Here is a 23,057-nt window from a genome sequence, read left to right as displayed (position 1 = left end):
GGATGAGGTAAAGCATAGAAGGAGTCTTAATTTAGCTGGCATGGTTTAAAAAAACATAACATGTGTCCCTCAGGGTACAAACCTGAGACAGGCACGCTAACAGAAGACGACATGACGATGTTGCATGCTGATGCTCCTCCTGTAAGAGCAGCCTTCAAGGACAAGAAGGTTGTCTAAAGGTGCAGCCCAGCTCCTCACAGCAGTGCATGGTGGGAGGACATGAGGCAGCTGGTGTAAGCCAAAACTAGATAGGTTGAGACTGAGTATAAGGAAAATCATCTTCACTGACAGGACAGTCAAGCAGTCGATTACATTGCTCACAGAGGCTCTGCAGGCTCCAGCTCTGGAGGTATCCAAGACCTGTCTGGAGCAACCAGTCTGACCCCAAGGCTGACCCTGCTCTGAGTGGGTTGGACTGAGGACCTCTTGAGGTCTCTTCCAACTTGAATTATCCTCTCCTTTTGCAGAAATAAAATCCCAAACAGCAACCCCACCACATTATGCTGCAGAAAAGTGTTTTACAGCAGTTTTGGATTGCCTGTATAGACTCGAGCTGTTACATTTAACAGTGAGACTTATGATAAAAATGCTAAGAACTCATTCCTAGGATTTGAAGAAAGTGACCTTCCCATTTCTCCTGCTTAACAGCACTCTGAAAACTCCTTCCCTAATCTGTCTCTTTCTATCTTGACATGTGACTTTTGGGATGTGCTCCTTTAATGGGAAAGCTTGAAAAGCTAGGACTTGATGAATCAGTGACCTTCTGTAGAAACAGGTAGATGGGAAGCTGAGACTTGACTTTGTGAGGGATACATGGTGTACCCATGGCCTGCTGTCTGTTGTGGTGGCCTGGTAATAAACCTGTGAGATTCTGGCTTTGTATGTATTGAAAGCAACAGCAAACCAAACTGTGTAGCATGGGCAGGCCTGCAAGGGTTTTGATTGAATACAGTAAATGGAAGGACTCTTCTCCCAAGTAACAAGTGATAGAACAAGAGGTAACAGCCTCAAGCTGCTCCAGGGGAGGTTCAGATTGGATATTAGGGAAAATTTCTTCACTGAAAGGGTGCTCAGGCATTGGAACAGGCTGCCCAGGGCAGTGGTGGAATTGCTGTCCCTGGAAGTGTTCAAAAAACTCTTTTGATGAGGCCCTCAGTGACATGGTTTAGTGGAGGACTTGGCTATCCTGAGATAATGGTTGGACTTGATGATCATAAAGGTCTTTTCTAGCCTAAATGGTTCTGTCATTCTGTGATTCTAATATCTATGAACCCCCACCTTAAAAGCAGAATTCAGTACCTGAGAGAAATGTTTGTGGATGCATTAGTTAATTCTCAGTTTAAGAGATTAAAAAAAACCCATTATTTTGCCTTCTTTTAATTATTATTCAAACATCTTATTTTTGTGGAAAATAATTTTATTAAGTGAAAGCAAACTCATCATAATGCATAAGCAATTCCCAGCCTTGGCCTGGATGAATTATTATTGTTGTTACTCTTAGGGCAACATTACAATACTGAAGAAAGCTGTAGGTTTGTAAAATATACAAGGCAGAGATGTGGCTGTACAACTTGTAGGCAGGAAATGGGCTCTTAATATTTTAATATGCAAAGTTATGGGGTGTTACTTCTGCATTTTCCTCATTTTGCTTGTTTTAAAATAATCATTTTTAGCATATACCTAAGTTTTTTTAATATATTCCCATCTGTGGGCTGTCTTGTGCCATTCGTTTTAGGCACTGTTCTTAATAGGGAAATCTACTGATTTAAAAAAAAAAGTCGGTGTGACATTGCTTGTTAAGAGATGTGATTTTGATAGTAAGCCATTCAGGCAGCAGTTTCCAAGACCCCTGCAGAAGTGGGGCCTCTTGTTGCTGTGCTTGGGTGATGGGCACTGGAGTCGTATGAGTTGCCAGGTCCTTGGTGCACATTTTCCCTCTCCCACTTCTTTACTGGAATGAAGCCTGTGGCATACCCCAGATGCAAGACACAGCATGTTCCCAGTCTGGATAATTAGCAGTAGAAAAGTCGTTCTCTGCTAAAACCTTCCATTACCCGCCCTATGCGTTAGGGTAGGCTAGCTGTAGAGGACAAAAGCAGAGAAATGAAAGGTCAGAGGTAGGTACCATCCTTGCAGGATGGGGGGAATAACAGAGTGCTGGGAATTTAATCTGATGTCCGTTTGTCTTTACTATCCATTGCAGATAAGGACACTGCTCATTGAAAGCGATTTTTTGGGGAGAGCTCGCATGGGAAGTACACAGCAACTTATGATGTGCTTGTTGGTAACTTCCACTTCATGGGTGACAGGAGTTTCTGGGGACCAAGATTCAAACCAGTCTGTCTGCGCCTTCAGTTTCAGGACTCTGACTCATATGGGGGAGCAGGTTAAAAGTTGTGTGGAACAATTATTTTCCATGCTGCCTGCCTCATCCAGCTGACAGAGTTTGTGCTGCTGTGCGCCGGGGGGACTGAATGTCTGTGGAGCAGCTCCTGAACAGCTGGGGTTTAAAGAGCTGTAAAGAAACAAGCCTTGCTTCAGAGGCTTGGTACTGATGCATCTTAAAGTTAAAGCACTCAATTTTGTCTCTGAATTTGTTATGAGGTGCCCTGCTAATACAGTAGCTTTTTCAGGAATCCAAAGTGGGCTGTTACGTAGATGGTTACCGAGCCAACATGTTGAATACCCCTGTGTGTTGCGTGCCCGTTCTGCTGCTCGGTTGATATGTGCTGTTATCTCAGTTAGACTTCGTATTTGGCTTTTTAATAAACAAAGAAAAAAATCCAGGGTCCCATTTGACTGAGATGACACTATGAGTTTGAATTACTGCTCTTTACAATGGTCAGTAGTTGGGAATCAGACCAGTTCCTCTCTGAAACGAATCTCGCCAGGAGTTCACAGGGACTTGGGGCATTTGTTAAAAAAGGAATGAAAAGTTGCTTATAGGCATTTTCTTGCCACCATTGTAGGTCCAAACAATGAAAGCTGGTCTCAGAATTTATGTAATTGTGGTAGCAAGGGCTGGATTAATCTGCTGACTATTTTCAGTTCTCATTCCACCAGAGTTTATTTTGGGTCATTTAATTTCAACAAGGCTTGATCTGTTTACAGCGCTTTCTATAGGAGCATGACAGGGCCACACAGCTCTTTTACAGCATGTTCACTGCTAAACAGGAGCTCAGAAAACTAGTAAAGGAGGCACAGACACGAGTAAGTTCAGGAGGACAGTACATTTTTGTATGGTTGGACTATTTTGAAAAGTTTTCTGACATAACCAGTCTTTTGTGCACTGTGGGTCGCTCTGCAGAGCTTGCAGTGATGGTAAGTATTGGCCATGTGCTTTCATTGTGGAGGGCTGGCTGAAGGTACTCTTCAGGCTGAAGGTACTTCAAAAGCCACTGTGGTTGAGAGCTGCTCTCCATCCTTACCAGAGGAGCACTTTTGTTTCCATAGGTTGAGACTTCCACTAGGTAGTTCCTTTTTATTTTGTTGTTTTAATTTTCAGGTTTGCTGTATGAACCATTCATATGCAAAATAGACTAAGGTTAAATAGATCTCAGTTAAAAACGTCTTAAGCAGTTTGCCTCATCAGCCAAAACAAAAGCAAGTGCTCATTGCCTGTGCTGAGCATTCTCCAATTTAACATTATGAAGGTGATGGTGGCCTTGGTTCTCCCTAAGTAGAAAAGCCAGCCATCTTCTCTGTCCATCAAATCATGACTATTTCTGGTTCTGCTCATGCCAGCTGATGAAGTAACATTCATTTTGTGTACTTCATTGAACGAGGCAGCATTAGTGACTCGCACAGTGGAAGTCAGAGCGAAGGCATGATGTCCTGAGAACGGCTGCATCTATACTAGCAGATAGAAACAGCACCAAGCACTGCTCCTGAGAGATGAGACCGGTGTTTTTTTCTTAATTTTTTAGCTTTCTTGAATTCTTCTGGCCTCTGCCATTTAGCATGCTCTAGGCACAGTTCACAAAGAGCTGTTCTCAGCAGTTTAATAGTGTGGAAGTAGCTGTTTGTCTTCACATTTGCCTCAGTGCAGGAGAACCTTCCTGAATGTGTTTTAACTCACTCCTGCATATGTAGTTAATATCCTCATTGCAGGTTAGAGGCAGAATCGGCGGTGTTTTGATGTCTGAGTAAAAAGTATGATGTGAACACTGTTGTTCTGGGGTATTTGAAGCATACTGAAGATTTTGTAGCAGTGTGTATGCATACACAGAGTCAGTGTACATGTGTACACTGTGATGTTCTTGAATAGGGATCTTAATGTTTTCTTGGCTATAGGGGGATATTCCTTCTTTGGCTTAGACTGTAAAGCCCTTATACCAGTGAATGGAAAGCTTAAAAAGCACATTTTAAAAATGTCTCAATTTTGAAGCTTACCTTCTACAAGTTGAGTGTGTCAAATGCAGCTTGACTAATGCTGTAGGACCTCTGGTCACAGCTCTTAAAATTTAATGTCTGTTTGTGAGCTGTGTCATCAAGGAGCCTCTGATCTCAGCAGGTCCTGCCTTGCAGCTGCACAACCTGCTGGTGCACCTTACAATTTCCCTTTCTGGGAGAAAACGTACTGGTGTGTCTTATGCTACTTTACCTACATTTTGGTCAGCATGCAGTGCTTGTAGAGGTGTACTCCGTGTCCATTTCCTCCAGCACAAGCCACGTCAGAGGTGACTACCCACCCATATTTTTATTGTCTTTTATTGTCTCATAATAGCCTAAGAATTCCTGCTTTCAGGTTGATCCCAGAGCTCTCCTTTTGCTTAGGAGATTCAGCTCCATGCGCTGCTTCTAAATTTAGGCTGCAAAAGTACTAGCTTGACTTTTGTTCTGCTATACTTGAATGGAAATAATTCAAAGTTATGCTGATGTAATAAAAACAGGAAGCCAGAAGGCAGTGAATTGGAATAAGGGTGAATGTATGAGAGAACAAAAGCAGAGAGTAGCCACTTTAGATCCCTACTGCCATGAACACAGAATTATTTTTTAATATAATGTACTTAAAAGTTGCCTTTTGCTTAAAGAAGGTTTTAATTTTTGCAGTTAAAAAAATAATTGGGCAGGGTCTTGCGGAATTATTTTGGGGACACTGTATAAATACATGTCACACACAAATAAATTGGAAGACCTGGTGGAAGGTGTCTCTACCCACGGCAGGGGGGTTGGAACTAGATGATCTTTAAGGACTCTTCCAACCCAAACCATTCTATGATTCTCTGATATTAAAAATAAAATAAATTTGTTATTCATAATGTAATGTTATTATAAAAAACATCTATGTTATCGTAACACCAGGTACTCTAACCAAGATACCATGAGATATAGTTTGGGCAGCCTGGGTAATACTCAGGGTGATGGCAGTGATCTGTACTTAACAATGACAGTGCTGTTTCAAAATCTCTCCTTTTTTTCTTTCACGCTAATAGCCTTAATGATCAGTCAGAAGTAGTGGGCTGAGGCAGAGCTCAAGGCCATCAGCTCCTCCCAGCCTGCTACACAGTTCCCAGGAAACACCCTGTATTTCATTAGTTCTTGCTTAGTTTATGGTGTAATATTTTGCTTGAAGGCATTAAACCATCATCAAAAGCAGCAGACCAATCAGCTTGACTTCTTTTTCCAGGGTCGTTGTACAAGGGAGAACTGCAAGTATCTTCATCCACCAACACATTTAAAAACTCAACTGGAAATTAATGGCAGAAACAACTTAATCCAACAAAAAACTGCAGCAGCAATGCTCGCCCAGCAAATGCAGTTCATGTTTCCAGGGACACCACTACAGCCAGTGGTAAGTGTATTTCTCTGATGGTGTTAATGGTAAGTAAAGTGGAAGTACAACACTATATTGACCTGCAAAAGTTCTCTAATGTCAATAAAAATAGTCCCCATTCTGTTGACTTAAAGAATTGCTGAGATCCTAGAGATATGTTGATTTATATTTTGCATTTGAAGATGTAATAAAGTGCTGCTGTAGATTTGATACATTTTTTTATCCCAGAAAAATTTGCATTTTTTTCTTCTTTTGTTTTGTTGGGTTTTTTGTTTTCCTTCATTCAGTTCATATCAGGTTTAGTCCAGATTAGCAAGGTTTTTACCTATAATCCTTCTGGAAGTGAAAATTTGCATCGTAATAATACTTTGCTAGTAAACGATGTAAGTAGGAGTCTGTGGGTTTGACTGGTTTAAAACAGTATTTAATCCCAGGACCAAGAAAAAAGGTCATTATTCAGGGTAGCATTTTCTTACTTACCAGAGAATTGCTGGTGCGTGCACTTTACAAACTCAGCATTTTATCTTAAGGTAATGCGTATGGTGCCTAGGACACTTCAAAAGCAGGTGACATAAAACTGGTCTTGCATATATGAGCAGCACCTTTGGATACACATTAAGATGATCGTTGCTCTGGACTGCCCTTGCAGTTGAGTTCCTCACTGTGGCAGGCTTCAAAAGCATGGTTAGGCAAGTAATCTGAATTAGACTTTTCACACATGGCTACTAATGATGTTTTCTCAATCTGAATGCCTAATCTAAGGTATCTCACTGGAGTGGGATTTCTTTCTCTAACTTGAGGCATCTGGAGTCTTGGCATCAACTTCTGTGTAGGGCTTCCATGGTCCATTTACATTTTATCAAAAGCCATAGGCAATTCTGTTACTATTTGCTTGACTTGTTTCAGACATCTGCATTCAGATTATATTGTTTGGGCTTTTAAGTGCCTTTGTCTTTCCATGGGCTATCACAGGAGCCAAGTGTAAGCATCTCAGAGAAAGACATCTGTATTTGGTAACAGGAAGCTCACCCCAGGTGCCTCTTTCAAATGTGTTTTTATATTTGAAACATCTGCTGTTAAGAAGGGAGGCATGAACAAAAACTGGGTGTCAGTAGTCCCTGGATTTCTGGTACATGTTCATCAAAATGTATCTTGGTATACTGGCATAATGTGTTTTCATATTTCCTGGGGTTTTACTGCTTGAGTTTTCACCAGAAAACTTTTTGATGAAGTAATAAATTCCACTTCTTAGTAGGATAAGAAAAATTGAAGTGGCAGAATTAATACTTTTTTCTAGTCACTCATGTCATCATTTGAAGTTTACAATTTCATTGACGTAATGCCTTCTGTACTGACTGCTGTGATAAAAGTGCCGTATTTTGTTTCTCTGTCTCACATAAACTGCCAGATTAAGATGACTCAGCCTTGACGAAATGGATAAAAAGTGAAAGAAAATTCCACAGAAGTCATTTGGCATGTGGTTTTGTTCTTAAAATTATATGTGATACAAAGCTGTTATTTATATTTTACATAACACATATTGTCCTCAACATAGTTGAACCGTTGTTTCATATAAATGCTCATTATACCCTCTAAAGTATTTAGCTCATACTTTATATATGAATTGGGCTGTTTGATATCAAGCAGTTTTGATCTCTGATAAAAACAGGGCAACATTCATTTTTTAACTCTCTAGGGCAGGTAGATGCCATTTCCATACAGTTGGGTGTTCTGGCTAATCTGCTGCTCAAAGCATCTTCTTGGTACTAAGTGGCATTCATTTATAATTAATAATAGGTCCCAAATGAAAAAATAAATAAAAAAAAAAACCAACCCAGAAATAAATGTTCTAACTCCTACGCTTTCTCTTTGCTATTTTCTATATACCGTGCATGGCTTTTTTCCTTTTGCCAACAGAGTCCATTCAAGCCACCTTGATGAGAAAGATACTCCTCCTCCTTTAAGTGTTTTTAAGTCTTTCCATAGTGTTCTGCTGTTGTGTGGTTCATTTCTAGCTGCCGGCTTATTTGGGAACTTAATTTCTGACAAAGCTAATCTGAGATGTGTCCTGTTTTACTTCATAATTTTTCCTCATTTATAATTACAGCTTTGCTCTCTGGGGTAAACATCAACTCTTGCAGAACTAAAGTACTTTCCAGATCTGACCATGGTGATGTTCTTCCTCCACCCCCCCATGGAGCTGGTGGGAACAAACCCACCATTCTGCCTTGGTGCTGTGTTTTAGCATCACACAAGTGCCCTTTCTTCTAGTCATGACTTCACTGACTTGCTGTAGGAAGTCATGAAACAGATTTATAGACCCGTATCATTCCTTCCAATCAATTTTTTTCATAAGATGAACTCTAGCTAAGACTGAATAATTCCTTTCTAAATATTGTGTCCAGCTGAGATTATAATATTTATTCTGCTTGCCACTGGTGACAGCTGAGCAAACAAACATTTGCAAAGGTGAGGTTTTTCGATGTGTGAGCCAAAGTAACGTATAATTGCAGGAGGTGGCAAAATACAGCATGCAAACAGATAGAAGTTACATGACAAATAGCTTGTTATATATACTCTTATTAGAAATATGTCTTTAATATAGTTAATAATGCTTCACCTGTGAAATCTGGTACTTTGAGAAATAGCCTGTTTTCCCAAGAAAAATGGTTATTGAGAAAAAGCAATAAAGTCTATGTTATTTCCACTCTTAGATGTGTAAATAAACCTGCAATGTAAGCTGGATCTCCATAGAGATTCAGGTTCAAAGTACAGCTTCCTTTGCATCAGCAGCCTCTTTTCCAGTAACAGAGCTACAAAGGCGGTTCTTCATATGCTGCTGGAATATGTAACATGATTAAAAGAAGAGAGAATGTTGTGTGTTTTGGCAGCTGTTTGAAATCTTTTCATTAAGAAAATGAATCAGTGCCAGAAAGAACATGCAAAAGGTGACTGGTGAGCTCTTCATCTTGGTCTGTGTTTTCCTTTTGCAGCCCACATTTCCAGTGGGTCCCACAATAGGAACGAATACGGCTATTAGCTTTGCTCCTTACCTAACGCCAGTTACACCAGGAGTTGGCTTAGTCCCGACTGAGATCCTACCCACGCCGCCTGTCATTGTTCCTGGAAGTCCACCGGTTTCAGTCCCCGGTTCAACTGCTACCCAGAAACTTCTCAGGACTGATAAACTGGAGGTACTGTAGACACCATGATGACTAGAAATACATCCTCTGTTAGGCTGTGTTAAAGAACCTGGAGGGACCAACTCTATTGGTTTAGAAACCATGCTTAAATTTAGTTGCTACAAATAAAGACCTTGTAACCAGGAAGGATTTCTACACTTGCAGCCAGGGGTAATTAAACAGTTATTTTTAAGGTAGTGCATTTGCTCAAAATCAATACGTGGACATCAACACAAATTTTCATCTTTCATAAAGTTTATCATCTCCAATATACCTAGAGTATACATGCCCATAAAGTTATGCCTTGATGAAATATCTAACAAGCACATTTTTATTGCAGTGCTAATTCTGTCCTGGGTTTTACACATTGATATTAAGGGAATTTTATAGGATTGTGGATGGATATTAGGGCAATGGTATAGCCCTTCAGCCTCAAGCTACAAATGGAGGTGTTGAATGTTACTAACCAAGCAGCAGACTGGAGCCAGCTACATGCATAGCCTCTCTGGTGTTGATGGATCTCCACATGGCTTGGCTCAGTAGCATCTGTGATCCAAGTACATGAGAAGGCCAAATAGCTGCTGCAAGAATAAATGTGTTTTCCCAAAAGCCTAAGCAGCAGTGTCTAGAGCACGTTTCTTCTTAGAAAAATGAGCGTGTTCATTCTGCCTGGTTTTGGAAATAATTTTTAAGGATGCTCTCCATCATTTTGTTTGTAGACTCCATAAAAAATACAATGCATCTGATGCATATCTTCCCTGGGTCTCAGCAAGAGGAACTCCTTCCCTACCAGTGGAGCTGCAAGACCATAAAGTATAGTCAGAAAGGGATTGAATATTTTGTGATTCCCAGCTAGTTTTGCAGGGGCAGTTACCTCAGTAAGCATCCTTCTCAGGTGTTTTCTAGACAGGAAGAGGGAGAGGCATTTGGGAATGCTTCTGTTGCATGTCAAGTTCATTTAGCTGTGGTACCACAGAGTTACCTGAGGAAGCAAGCACATAAGGGTGAAATAGATGCATTTCTCTCTCACAGAAGAAGATGGAGGGTTTATTAAATTGAATTCATGGAAAAACTTGACCTAAGCAGGGAATGGGGGTAGGTCTGTCTTTTGAGGGCACAGGGGTCTCCCTGCTCTTTCCCATTGCACCAGGCTCTTCCCCTGCAACGCGTGTTGTTTTGCATGTAGGTGTGCAGGGAGTTCCAGCGGGGAAACTGTGCACGTGGAGAGACTGATTGTCGCTTTGCGCATCCAGCAGACAGCACAATGATTGACACAAACGACAACACCGTAACCGTGTGTATGGATTACATAAAAGGTCGTTGCATGAGGGAGAAATGCAAGTATTTTCACCCTCCTGCACATTTGCAGGCCAAAATCAAAGCGGCGCAACACCAAGCCAACCAGGCTGCAGTGGCAGCCCAGGCAGCTGCAGCAGCTGCGACTGTGATGGTAAGTGCTGGCATATATGGCTGCCTTTTCTTTGACAGATGCTCTTTGATGCCTATTTTGCTTCAATTTAATGCTGTTTGCTTATACTTTCTTTTCTCTTTCGCCTCCTTTTTCTTTTTTTTTTTTTTGTGAAAGTTAATATTTTATAAAATTATTACTATTGCTTGATGGGAAGAAGCACTCTTTGATTTATGCCCTTATTTTATGCTGTATTTCTATCTAAGACAGTGAAGCAAATGACACTCTATACCACTTCTGTTCTCTGCCTTGATTAGGATTGTTAGATTTATCTTCAGCACTTCCAAACAGAAACAAAACTATTAATCTTCGATGTCCTCTAGAAAACAGGGGCACGTATGCTGGTTTAGCTCTTTTATGACAGATACCCATGTGGAAATTTGGAAAAAAAGGAACAAAACAAAGAGAGAGCTTTTGCCTCAGAGATAGGTAGTAGAGAAGAAACCTGTATTAAGATTCAATTCACCTCACCTCAGATGTCAGTCAGATGTCTGAGCCTGCCCTATCCAACTTGGTCTCACTTTTCAGGTAGTGGAGAAAAAACAGCACATTCATCTGATCTACCATTAGTGCCTGTCTCAGGATGAGAAAGAAGTGCCCTCTGTAGATGCACATCTATTCCTGCTGACTAAAAGTTGTTGCCTATATCTTTTCCAACTTTAGTTAGATGAATTTTCAGCTTAGAGACTTTTCTTGCTTCTTCCACTATCAGAAGCAAGTTATTTGAATCACAGGGTTTTAAAGTCGTAAACTAAAATGGGAAACATTAAGGAAAAACCTAGTAACTACAGTCAGAAGTAAAGAGACTGAGGGCTTTCTATTTTCAGATGTTTTAAGCTCTCACTTGAAACTGTTAGGACAGGTCAGCCTATCTGTTTACCAGTATTGGACCTCTCTTACTGTTGCTACCAGGAAAGCTGATAAATTTAAAGATTGTATTGGTAAAGTTCAATAAATCAAGCATGCAGGATCTGACTTGGGAGATAAAATTTTGCTGGCAGCAAATCACAGAGTCATTGTCCTCATTGCTGGCAGTGGACGAATAATTAAGCAGATGTGGTTTGTGGACTTGTGGGCAGTGCATACAATAGTTACAGACAATACAGTTATTCTCTGGGTAAAAAGCCTACCAGAAACACAATACAGTACAGTATATAACTATCCCAAGCTATTGTATGTAGCAAATTAGCAAAGGGGAGACTTTTGAGGGACAAAGGGTAAGTTATGCAAGAAAGTAAACCAGCAAACAGAAGAACATTTCTTAAGTTTTAATGTGCTTTCTCTTACAGTATCCCCAAGCTCTGTTTCGAATTGGGTGATTTTTAGTTAAACCTTCCTATGTTTGTATAAATTGAATACTGTCTGGAAATTAAAGCAAAGGAGATTGGGGTTTTATTCTAATTAACTTCTACTGGGCAATTTTTTTTATCCATTTAGAGAATGTAGTATTTCTAGGCAGTATACTAAGGAAGAAAGGAGAGAGATGAGGGAAATCATGGTTTTGCATTTCAGTAATGTTTGGATACGTATCCTGTGATTTTTAATAAGCCATAATTGGAGTTGTATTAGCTGAAAGCAAGATTAAGTATGTTTGGAACATACAGAATTTAAAAGTTAGGATCGTAGTGTCACAGTCGAAGGCAAGGATCTGTAATTCAAGGTAACTTTTTTTCCAGAAAAATGTGTAAAAAATACTTTAATGGCATATTGCCACCAAAGAGAAAAGGTTCTTTACAATCCAATTATTTGTGTTTAATATAGATTTGAAACCATCAGATAAGAGTGAAGGAAAAATCACTGGACTAGCAATAACAACAGAAAAGTGGTAGAAAAGACACATGCCTGCAAGGCCACACAAGAACAACCAAGGATACTCAGTTGGATGTAGAGAGGAAAAGTAAGGCAGAAATGCAAACACTTACTTGTAAGGTTCACTTTGCAGGATGCTCCCAGGTTTAAATTGTGGCTGAGAGGTTTTCTTCCTGGGGGAGCTGGCTGCATTGCTGTGGTCCAGGGGGTGCTCATACAGGTGAACACTGCAGATAGGGTTAGAGTACTGTAGGCAAAGCTCCTAAGACCACTGAAGGTCAATGAATCCTGCAGTCTAGGACCTTGCAAAAAAGTCCCTGTCTGTATTTCTGTACACTGAAGTTCATGAATTTTTACTTGGCTAACTTAGGTGGCCTAATCATTTGAAGTAAAAACAAAGGAGAAAGACGCTATGAAAGAGGTTGTAGACCATGCAGCTTGAATGTGAAGTGCATTAGGAAACAGTTTCATTTGTCATTACACTTGGGGAGTTCCAAATATTCATATGGTTCATCAGACAGCATAAAAAGTCACTAAAGAATGTACAGCCTAAATTAAAATGGGAATTCATAGTTGGTGTTGGAAGGTGTCTCTGGAGATCACCTAGTCCAATCCCGCTGTTCAAGCAGGGTGAGCTGGAACAGATGCCCAGGATGTGCCTAATTGGCTTTTGAAAGTCTCCAAGGGTGGAGACTCCACAACTTCTCCTGACAACCTACTCCATGGTTAAATCATTTTTACAATAAACAAAAAGAATAAAAATCTTAATTTATGTCGAATTTCTTGTATTTACATTTGTCCCCATTGCCTCTTGCGCTGTCATTGGACACTGCTGAGAGGAGTCTGGCTCCATCTTCATAGAATCATAGAATAGGTAGGGTTGGAAAGGACCTTAAGATCATCAAGTTTCAATCCCCCTGCCATGGGCAGGGATGTCTCACACTAAACCGTATCACCCAAGGCCTCATCCAACCTGGTCTTGAACACTGCCAGGGATGGAGCATTCACAACCTCCTTGGGCAACCAATTCCAGTGCCTCACCACCCTAACAGGAAAGAACTTCCTCCTTATATCCAATCTAAACTTCACCTGTTTAAGTTTGAACCCATTACCCCTTGTCCTGTCACTACAGTCCCTAATGAAGAGTCCCTCCCCAGCACCCTTATAGGCCCCCTTCAGATACTGGAAGGCTGCTATGAGGTCTCCACGCAGCCTTCTCTTCTCCAGGCTCAACAACCCCAACTTTCTCAGCCGATCTTCATATGGGAGGTGCTCCAGTCCCCTGATCATTCTCATGGCCCTCCTCTGGACTTGTTCCAACAGATCCATGTCCTTTTTATGCTGAGGACACCAGAACTGCACAGAATACTCCAAGTGAGGTCTCAGGAGAGCAGAGTAGAGGGGCAGGATCACTTTCTTCAACCTGCTGGTCACACTCCTTTTGATGCAGCCCAGGATACAGTTGGCTTTCTGGGCTGCAAGTGCACACCGCTGGCTCATGTTCGTTTTCTCATCGACCTCTCTCATCTTCTCTTTACTCCCTCATCAGGTTATTTATATACACTGATGAGATCCCTCTCCATCTTTGCTTCTCCAGGCTGATCAGTCACAATTCTCCAAGCCTTTCCTCACAGAAGAGGTGCTCCAGATCCTTAATCATCTTTGGGCCTTTTTATAGGACTTTTTTCTAGTATGTCCACGTCTTTCTTGTACTGGGGTGCCCAAACCTGAGCATTACTCTCCATATGTTGCCTCACTAATGATGAGTAGAGGGGAAGGATAACCTCCCTCGACCTGCTGGTGATGCAGGCTGGGATGTTGTCAGCTGCCTTTGCTGTGAGTGCATATTGCTGGCCTGTGTTCAGTTCCTGGTGTCCACCAGGATCTTGAAGGCCTTTTCTGTTGAAACTTTGTGGCCCCCAGGATGTACTGGTGCATGGGGTTGTTCCTTCCCAGGTGCAGGGCTTGGTATTTCCCTTTGTTAAACTTCGTGAGGTTCTTCTGTGCCTGTTTCTCCAACCTTTCCAGGTCCCTTTGAGTGGCAGGACATCTATCTTGCGTATGAAGCAGTCCTCTTAAGTTTTGCATCACTAGTGACTGGCCTCCATCTGGACTTTGTGTTGCTGATCACCACCCCTTGAGTCAGGAAGTTGAACCAAGTTTCAGTCCGCCTCGCTATTTCCCATTTAGCCATACTAAATAAGTTTGTCTGTGAGGATGAAATGTGAGACTGTGGAAAACCTTTCTGAAGTCAAGAGAAACAACATCCATTGCTCTCCCCAAGCCAGTCTCATTGTAGAAAGCTCTCAGGTTGCTTAAACACAGCTTCTCTGTCATAAATCTGTACTGACTCCTTTCCATCACCTTCTTGGCTTTCATGTTGGGGAGGGACTCTTCATTAGGGACTGTAGTAATAGGACAAGGGGTAACGGGTTAAAACTTAAACAGGGGAAGTTTGGATTGGATGTAAGGAAGAAATTCTTTACTGTGAGGGTGGTGAGGCACTGGAATGGGTTGCCCAGGGAAGCTGTGAATGCTCCATCCCTGGCAGTGTTCAAGGCCAGGTTGGACAAAGCCTTGGGTGACATGGTTTAGTGGGAGGTGTCCCTGCCCATGGCAGGGGTGTTGTAACTAGATGATCTTAACGTCCTTTCCAACCCTAACTATTCTATGATTCTATGTGTTTGGAGATTGTTTTCAGGAGGCTTTGATCAATTGCTTTTCCAGGGACTGAAATGAGGCTGACCAACCTGTCATTCCTCAGACCTTCCTTCCTGCCCTTTTTGAAGATAGGAGTGTAATTTACTTTCTTGAAATGTTTAGGACCCCCTGCCCCAGTCATAGAGACCTTTCAAAGATAATGAAGACTGGCCTTCCAGTGACATTGGCCAGATCTCTCAGCACCCATCAGTGCATCCTGTCAGATTATGGGTTTGTGTACATCCATTTTGTTTAGATGTTCTTTACCCTCTGAGGGTAAATCTTTTTCGCTTCAGACTTTCCTGCTGGTCTCCCAGTGGCCTGAAGGCCAGTCTTAGCAGTAAAGAGGTGGAGGTGATGTTCAGTACCTAAGCCTTCTCCATGTCCTGTGTCACCAGGTCGCCTGCCCCATTCAGCATCAGGCACACGTTTTCCCTTGTCTTTCTTTTGTTGCTGATACACTTGAAGAAGCCCTTCTTGCTGTCCTTCACATCCCTTGCCAGATCCAACTTTGTGTGATCTTTGGCTCTCCTAACCCATCCCTACATGCTCAGGGTGTGTCGCTGTTCCTCCCAGGCCAACCGTCCCTACTTCCACCTCTTACATGCTCCCCTTCTTGTGTTTGAGTTTAGTCAGGAGCTCCTTGCACATCCCTGCTGGCCTCTGCTGTGTGGATCTTGTTTGTATTCCAGGAGACACGAGTGTACTGATGTCACATATGGCAGACAAATACTGTGCCACCGTATGTCTGATCATTTGTATTACTGTCTTAATTTTCTTTGTGTAGCCTTTTCCTCTCAGTCTGTAGCTATTGATTTTTTGGTTGTAGGAAATCAAATGTTGAGAAGGAGATAACCTGATGGGACAGAAAGAGATAAAGGAGGTTTTTCTATCAGGACAAAATGAAAAAAAAAAAAGAGAAGATGGGGGAGAAAAATGGACAGTTGGTCTGAAAGTGTGATGGAAGTGGGAGGCTACATGGAAACAAAGTTGACAAGTAGCCTCCCACTAAAACCTATCGAGTTATTGAAACCTATCAAGTTAAAGGCTTCAGTTTGGGAAAACTATGAGACTGACCTTTCTGTGCAAGGTGAGGGGAAAGCCAGCAAAAAGGTTTGAAATAGGTGAGGTTAAGAAGAGCATGGAGAAGAAGGGGAGCAAGGCAATCATAAAAAGAGATCATAAGTGAACAAATGAGATCAGATAAGATCTGCATTTGGATAAGATAGGTAAATAACTGAAACTTACTGATGTTTAATTTGTGGACTTGATCATGGCACAATGCTGCATTGAGTTGTAATGCTTCACCTCCATGTAGATTTTCATCTGTGGTGGATGCAGAGTGGATCTAAGTCTATGCCTTGTGCTGATGGTGTGATGTCCTCCATGGGGGTACCCATGGCAGGTACCCACATGTTGGCTGCACAGCACCCCAAATAAATACAAGGCTCTCCAGATCCTCTTCACACCAGGTGTTTATTATTATGTCCAAGTGTCAGACCCAGGCAGATGAACAGATCCTATAGACCAGGTTAAGTAATCCAGAAATGTGCTGAAAGAGAGATGGGTAGGGCAGTGGGAAGCCTCATGGAATGTAGGTGCCACAGAGACAGGAAAAAGGAATAGATAAGGTGAGGGCTATCCAGCAAAATAAATTCCCAGTTCGTACTAGCTAATGCTGTGATGTGACCATGAGACATTTGTAGGCATTTTGTGCCTTATCCTCTCTTCTGAGTTTTTTCACTTTTGCTCCCTGTTTCCACATATTGATGTCAAGGTAGACATAATCTGCATATCCTGAAAAGAGCTAAATACCAGCCTGTGTTTAAAAAACAGAAGTAAAAATTCTGATTTCTAAGTAAATCTTTCCTTTCTAAAGGTTTGTAAGAATTATTTACACTATAAAGCTAGAAAGTAATATTTCATATGAGAAGCTTATTTACAGAATGCCGTCCTATCAGCCATAAGTTTGATCTTAACTATGGAAGTATACATAAATGTAAATGCTTATGTATTATGCCTAAATACTTTATTAGAAAAAAATAATAATGGTGCACTAGTATCATAACTCATACATTAATGTTTGCTTATGAACTGGAAGCAGTATTTTTACTCCCTGCTCCTGAAGGTTGTAGCAAAATTTAGAAAAATAGGTTTAAAATTCTGAAATACTTTTTTCCCTCTCAATATAATGTGGTAAGTTCCAAGGAAAAAAAAAAATCTACAAAAATGACCCAGCTGTAGGGGGGGAAAGGAATTCATGATAAGTTAGTGTGATACTATTTATTCTGCTTTGTATTGAAAATGGAGAACCTCATTCATTTTGAAGCCCAAAGCTATTGAATGATTACACTTCTTCCAATTAGAAGACCCTCACCTTGCAAGCACTGATATTAATAACCTTTGTAATGCATTACAACTTCCACTAGTGCTTTGTATTTGAAAATGTAGCCTTTCAAATTGATTTTTCCTGATTTAAAATATGACTGAACTAACTTATCAGGAATTCTTATAAGCTTATCCTTAAAACTTTCTGCCTCTCTGTGAAGTGTTTATACGATGCTTAATAGTGTCTGCAAGCTGCTGTTTTACTCAACTTTCCTGAATTTCAAACATCTATATTTTACTCTCTTATATGCTTTTAACTAAGGTATAGTAGATGCATTTTTGCTTCGGTACTAATTCGAAATGTAATATTCATTTCTTTAGAAGACATTTTTGTTGTTGTGCATGCCTAGTGTTTTGTATGTTGTATATTGCATTCAGAATATTTTTTTCCTTCTCACCTATCCACAAATGCAATGCCGTTCCCATGATGCACCTCTGCTTGCTGTTTACCTGTATGTTAATTCGCTTGAATCCCATTGGCCCACTGCCATCATGTGCTCGCTGCCTGTTATTAAAAGACTCAGTCGACTGCCAAAGCAATGAAGCGACCTCTCGAAGCAACTGTAGACCTGGTACTTTGACCTTTCACCTTTTGCTTTGCATGTAGCTTTTGTTTAATTTCTTTTTATATTATTTTATTTATTTTTTTTTTCAGAGAAGCAACTAATGAAATTCGTATCGCTTTACTTTTTGAACATCAACTGGAAATGATTTCACGTACTTGTTAATTTACCAGAAGCTCTATTTATCCATCTCATTCTCATATGTAATAAACGCAGACAATTTAGTTTGGTTCCTAACACAGTTTCATTTTTTTAAATATCCTCTCATGAAAAGTCGAATTGAGATAAAACTGCTTCTGTAATTGAAAATGCTTAACGTAATCCATTAATCTATATAATAATAGGAAGCGATATTTAAATTTTAAAAAGCAAAAATACTTGGCAATGAAACACAAGTGGTTTTTTCTCCCTGTAATATTTGAAAACCTGTTTAAAGGCAATGCCATTTTCGTTGCTTTAAAGGCCTTTCTTTTCAGTAGTTGTGCTGCTACAGTTTTAGGTTAATAGTACCATGCTTTTGCTATCAATAACAAAATTTCACTCATTTTACATTGCTGTGCTTGGAGTTAATATGCATGGCAAGGCATCTTTAGCTGCTTTAAAAAAATAATAATTTTTTGTATTTATGTACGTGTTACGGACACCACCTTAAAAACTATGCCATTTTAACTAAATTCCTTATTTACAGGCCTTTCCTCCTGGTGTTCTTCACCCTTTACCAAAGAGACAAGCACTTGAAAAAAGCAATGGTGCCAGTGCCGTTTTCAATCCCAGTGTCTTGCACTATCAACAGGCTCTTGCCAATGCTCAGTTGCAGCAACATGCGTTTATCCCGACAGGTATGTTGTACCTACATTGAACCAATTTTGTGTTCCTTAGGTAGCCTCCGTGCCAGGCATTTGCACTTAACACAAGGTTTTATTATGCTCCCTGCCTACTTGAGGTGAAGTCTGCACAGGTATTTACACATTGGTTTAATTCCTCCTGCAAAGTACGAGAATTCAAGCAGCAATTTCAACATGACGCTAGGCTACTTTCCACATTTATAGCCTCATTCATCATTGTCCAGAGTCGCCCCTTTTTTCCCACCTGAAATTGGCTGTATTCTGACTTTTACCTGCAAGTGCTCTCCTAGGAGATGAGAGTGCCAAATTCCATTAACAAAAACACTGGGAAAAGCATCATGTTTCAGGGATGCCATGGGAAATGTGCGGTGGCCGAGGCATATCCTCCTGCTTCAATGGGTGCTGTTCTGCAGCTGTTGGGGTTACCCCATCTGCAAAAATGGGAGCACCAGCCAGAACCTTCCAGCCTGTACCTGTGTGGAAGCACTGACAAAGCACGTTGCTCCCTGCAGCTGCACTGAAAGGCTTTGAGGCATCAGATGCGTTTTTATGGTTTTCATTTTGGACCGCCACCAGCACTTTTCCTAGCATTTGTGCCTAATAGCCGGGGTCATAATTCTTCATAGGGGTGATCTGGAGGGGAGTGGACGTAATTTGCATTTCACTGCTCAGAACTTTGTAAAAATCAGAGCATTCAGAAATGGCTAGAACTGCATGGTGGCTGGTGGCAGGGCTTCTCTTTAACGTGGTGAGAGAAAGAATGTGCTAGGTGCTCGTGTAAACAGTAACAGCATAATCCTCTAAATTCTGCCAGTCACCCCAACTCCAAACTTCCGAAATATCCTGCCTGATGAATTCTGTGCTTTCATTTATAATTAACAAATTCCATATTTTAGTATCAGAATGTTATCAAGTGTGAACTTCCAGAATCATTTAAAACTATGTGTTTGCAAATGCGCTTGACATTTCAGCGATGTTATTTTAGTTTATAGAAATAATGTCGGTTAAACAGGGAATGAAACGCAACACACGATGATTTCCAGATCTATCAGCATTCCCATATGTTTTTAAAGATAAAAACAAACACAGATGGCTTTGACTTCATGGAATTTTTCTGTAAGGCCTGAGTAACAACCTTGGAGCCTGCCCCTGTATTTATAATAGTAAGTTATAGCATGCCATATTTTTAGCACTTTGGTGCACCAGAATATCTGAGGCAGAAAACAAACTGGCATTTATGGGAGTGTTTGAAAAAAAGGATTTAATTGTGAGACTGCCTATTTGGACATGAATGGAAGACTGCCCTGTGCTTACAAACATACAGAGATTTCCTCAAATTTGTTTTACTTTGTAGCCCTAAGAATTTGCAGTATGATATGCATTATTCCTTCTCTTAAGCACTCACTCCCTTTCAGAGCTTATCGCTATTATGTGCAATTACCAAGGTTTTAAAATTAACTATGGAAAATACAGTAAACCCTTTTAAGTGAAACAGCATTTGGATATTTTCCAGACTTTTGGAGTGCTCATGCTTCCTTAAGTAGCTCATTCTTTGTGCTTTTTATTGTCAATTACTCTTTCCAACCGATCAGTGGTTGTAATTATAGTTTTATATTACAAATTTCTGATGGTAGGAAGGGTGGATCTTGGAACAAAACCTTAAGGGCCATGTTGTTTGCAAGCCCCAACACAAGTGCATGAAGAAAGAAGATACAGAGAGCTAACTTAGCAGATGGAGCCCACGCCCAGAGTAGAAAACCTTCCTCAAAGAGCTGAACTCCCTGGCCCTTCGCAATGCCATAGGGCCTATAAAGGATGTTAGAGGAGTGGGGTATGGGAGGAGGTTAGGAAAGGGGAACCCCCTCTGTGTGAGTGGGTGTCATGAGCTTTTTGTAAAGGTGTTACATCTCATAGTCCTACATGTCCTGGGCAGGTTGGATTTGGTGAGTGTAAGGGCTGTCATGCCACCTAGGTCTGTGGAGCAATGCATGACGTTATCTGTTGGATTTTAAATGATTATGTGATATTTTCTGAACTGGTACAATTTTCAGATGTGTTCCTTGTGTGTGCGTGTGTGTTGTTAAATTTTAAAAAAGTTTTGCTGCTGGAATATATATAAAACTTAATTGTTTTATATAACTTCTCTGCTTTCTTAACCACTTGCTCTTCTAATAAAAAGTGTGGGGCTTGACTTAGCATGGCTTACCTCCAAAGTTCTGCACTTTGTTTGTTTTACATCAGTTTGATTGCTTTGTCACCTTTTCCTTATTGTTTGGTGAATGATCTTGAAAACAGCAGATCTTTTTTCTCTTCCCATTGCTGTTTGTTAGTATTTCTGTAGCCTCTAGAGGAGGAACGCTGTTTATTCTCTGGGGACTGTTCTTGGGTAAGGTCATTCATAGTTGCACTGCTACTGCTATGGGCTGATAAGGGTCTGCGATAGCAATGAAGCAGAAATTGTAGAATCATAGAACAGTTTGGATTGGAGAGGACTTTAAAGATCATCTAGTTCCAACCCCCCTGACACAGGCAGGGACACCTTCCCCTAGACCAGGTTGCTCAAAGCCGCATCCAACGCTTCCAGGGATGGGGCAGCCAGAGCTTCTTGGGCAACCTGTTCCAGTGCCTCACCAGAATACAGGAAGCATATTTAACTTTGTATCAAATAGGCAAGTACCTGGGACTAGTCTCATTATCTGCCTACCTTTAAAATATACTGCGTTTTCTCATTTGGTCTTCCTAGAAAGGTTAAAGGTTGACTAGGCATCAAACCGGAACTGTGTGGCAGGCTAGCAGTCCTTCCAGAGCATCTCTGAGGTGCACTGGGAGTGTTTTGCTGTAATGTTACACACTTTGAGGTGTTCAGCTTGGGTAATTGTCAAGTAGTGTTTTCTTTGGTCAGGAGCACCTCTTCACCTCTGGTGTTGTGTTAAGAAAGAGTGTATTAACATCAGATGCGAACTCAGCAAAGCCCCTTCAGAACAGTATCAGCTAATTCCATTTTAACACCTTTCTTTGGTGTACATCAAACAGTTGATTGATCTGTGCAACAGTTGAGACATTTGAATTATGCAGTAAGTTCTAAAATTCCCAAATAACATGATACTCAACCAACAATATTTCTGTAAACAAAAAACTGGTGCTGCAAAAATACTAAGTGAAAGGATAAAAGCACTAAATGGAAAAGTTAATGAAGTATCTTATATATACATAGAAACATGCCAAAAGGCACACAGTATACCCAGGAGTTTAGTAAGAACATAATCACCCTTTTTGTGTTAAAGCAAAACTATGAATGACCTTACAGTTTCATTTAACTAACTTACTTCTCTGTGGTTATGCTTGAATCTCACTTTGAATGTTAACTCTAAACAGCTAACCTGTTTCTTCCCTTTATTCACTTTTTTCACCTATCATTGCATGACACGCAGGGTCAGTTTTGTGCATGACACCCGCTACCAGTATTGGTAGGTTCCCAATTTCTTTATTGATCTCTTTTTATACTGTATATGATGTATATTCACTTGTTCCAAAAATTCTAGGCAAGGATTAGCCACTTACTAGAATTAAAGGTTCGCTTGTCTTTTTGGTTGACTTTGCAGAGTGTCTAGCTTTGTAGATGAAAGCTGCAGTTTAGATGTGATATCACCTGCTATAACAACTACACTGCAAAAGCGTAATACCATGAATTCAAGTCTGCTTTTCAGTTTTCAAACTTTTATTTATACTTTATATTGTCTAGTACTATAAAATCATAAAATACTGGAAAAAGCCAGCAAATTTCATCAGTGTTTAAAAGTTTCATAGTGGTGTGCCTATTTCTCCTTTTTGCTGTGTGTTAGAAAGTTTTATCAGCGTTTCCCAGAAATGTCTACTTTGATACACAAATGTTCTATTGAAACCCATGATCTGAATCTCGCTCCTTTAAATATATTTACAGCTTGGAATTAACATTTGGGGCATAAAAAGTGGAAGTCCAGTGCAGTAGCCTGTAAGATTGAAAGCTAATCTTTCCTCTATAGCTCTATCCCAGTGATTTATATTTTTTGTGGGACAGATAAGCAGTTGAAGTATCAAGCCTTTAAAACGTCAAGTTAGTAATTCTTCCACAAACTCATTCTTAAAATGAGCAAAAGCAGCGACTTTCACCGAACTGACCTTGCTTTTCTAGATTGAACAAAGTAGTATTTAAATCAGGAAAATTATTATTAACCTTCTCCCAGTTTTTGCCTTAAGGCAGATGGTAATTTAACTCTGATAAAGACAAACAGTTTTGCAGCGGTAATAGAAAAAAACACGTAATTGGATTATAAAGGAAGACAGTGA

The 23,057-nt window shown here is 40.5% G+C and overlaps 1 protein-coding gene across 9 annotated transcripts in view; it reads left to right on the top strand.

The window, feature by feature from the left end:
- Positions 1-23,057, top strand: part of MBNL2 (muscleblind like splicing regulator 2) — a 96,336-nt gene that overhangs the window by 53,902 nt on the left and 19,377 nt on the right. For 3 of the 9 annotated variants that reach the window (XM_061361106.1, XM_061361107.1, XM_061361099.1), the window contains exons 2-7: positions 5,630-5,794; positions 8,770-8,970; positions 10,145-10,408; positions 17,842-17,895; positions 18,575-18,725; positions 22,163-22,198. In XM_061361106.1, the coding sequence (XP_061217090.1) occupies positions 5,741-5,794; positions 8,770-8,970; positions 10,145-10,408; positions 17,842-17,895; positions 18,575-18,725; positions 22,163-22,198 (760 nt within the window). In that variant the 5' untranslated portion in view covers positions 5,630-5,740. The remainder of the gene's footprint in view (positions 1-5,629; positions 5,795-8,769; positions 8,971-10,144; positions 10,409-17,841; positions 17,896-18,574; positions 18,726-22,162; positions 22,199-23,057) is intronic. The other 6 variants (XM_061361101.1, XM_061361100.1, XM_061361108.1 and 3 more) reach the window with 3 other exon arrangements.

This window comes from Neopsephotus bourkii, unplaced genomic scaffold (genome assembly GCF_033783945.1).
Source record: "Neopsephotus bourkii isolate Nb327-2 ecotype Australia unplaced genomic scaffold, CSIRO-AGI_Nbou_v1 NB_1052, whole genome shotgun sequence".
Lineage (NCBI taxonomy): Eukaryota > Metazoa > Chordata > Aves > Psittaciformes > Psittacidae > Neopsephotus > Neopsephotus bourkii.
Note: the sequence above shows the minus strand (reverse complement) of the source record. Positions and strands in the feature narration are given on the sequence as shown.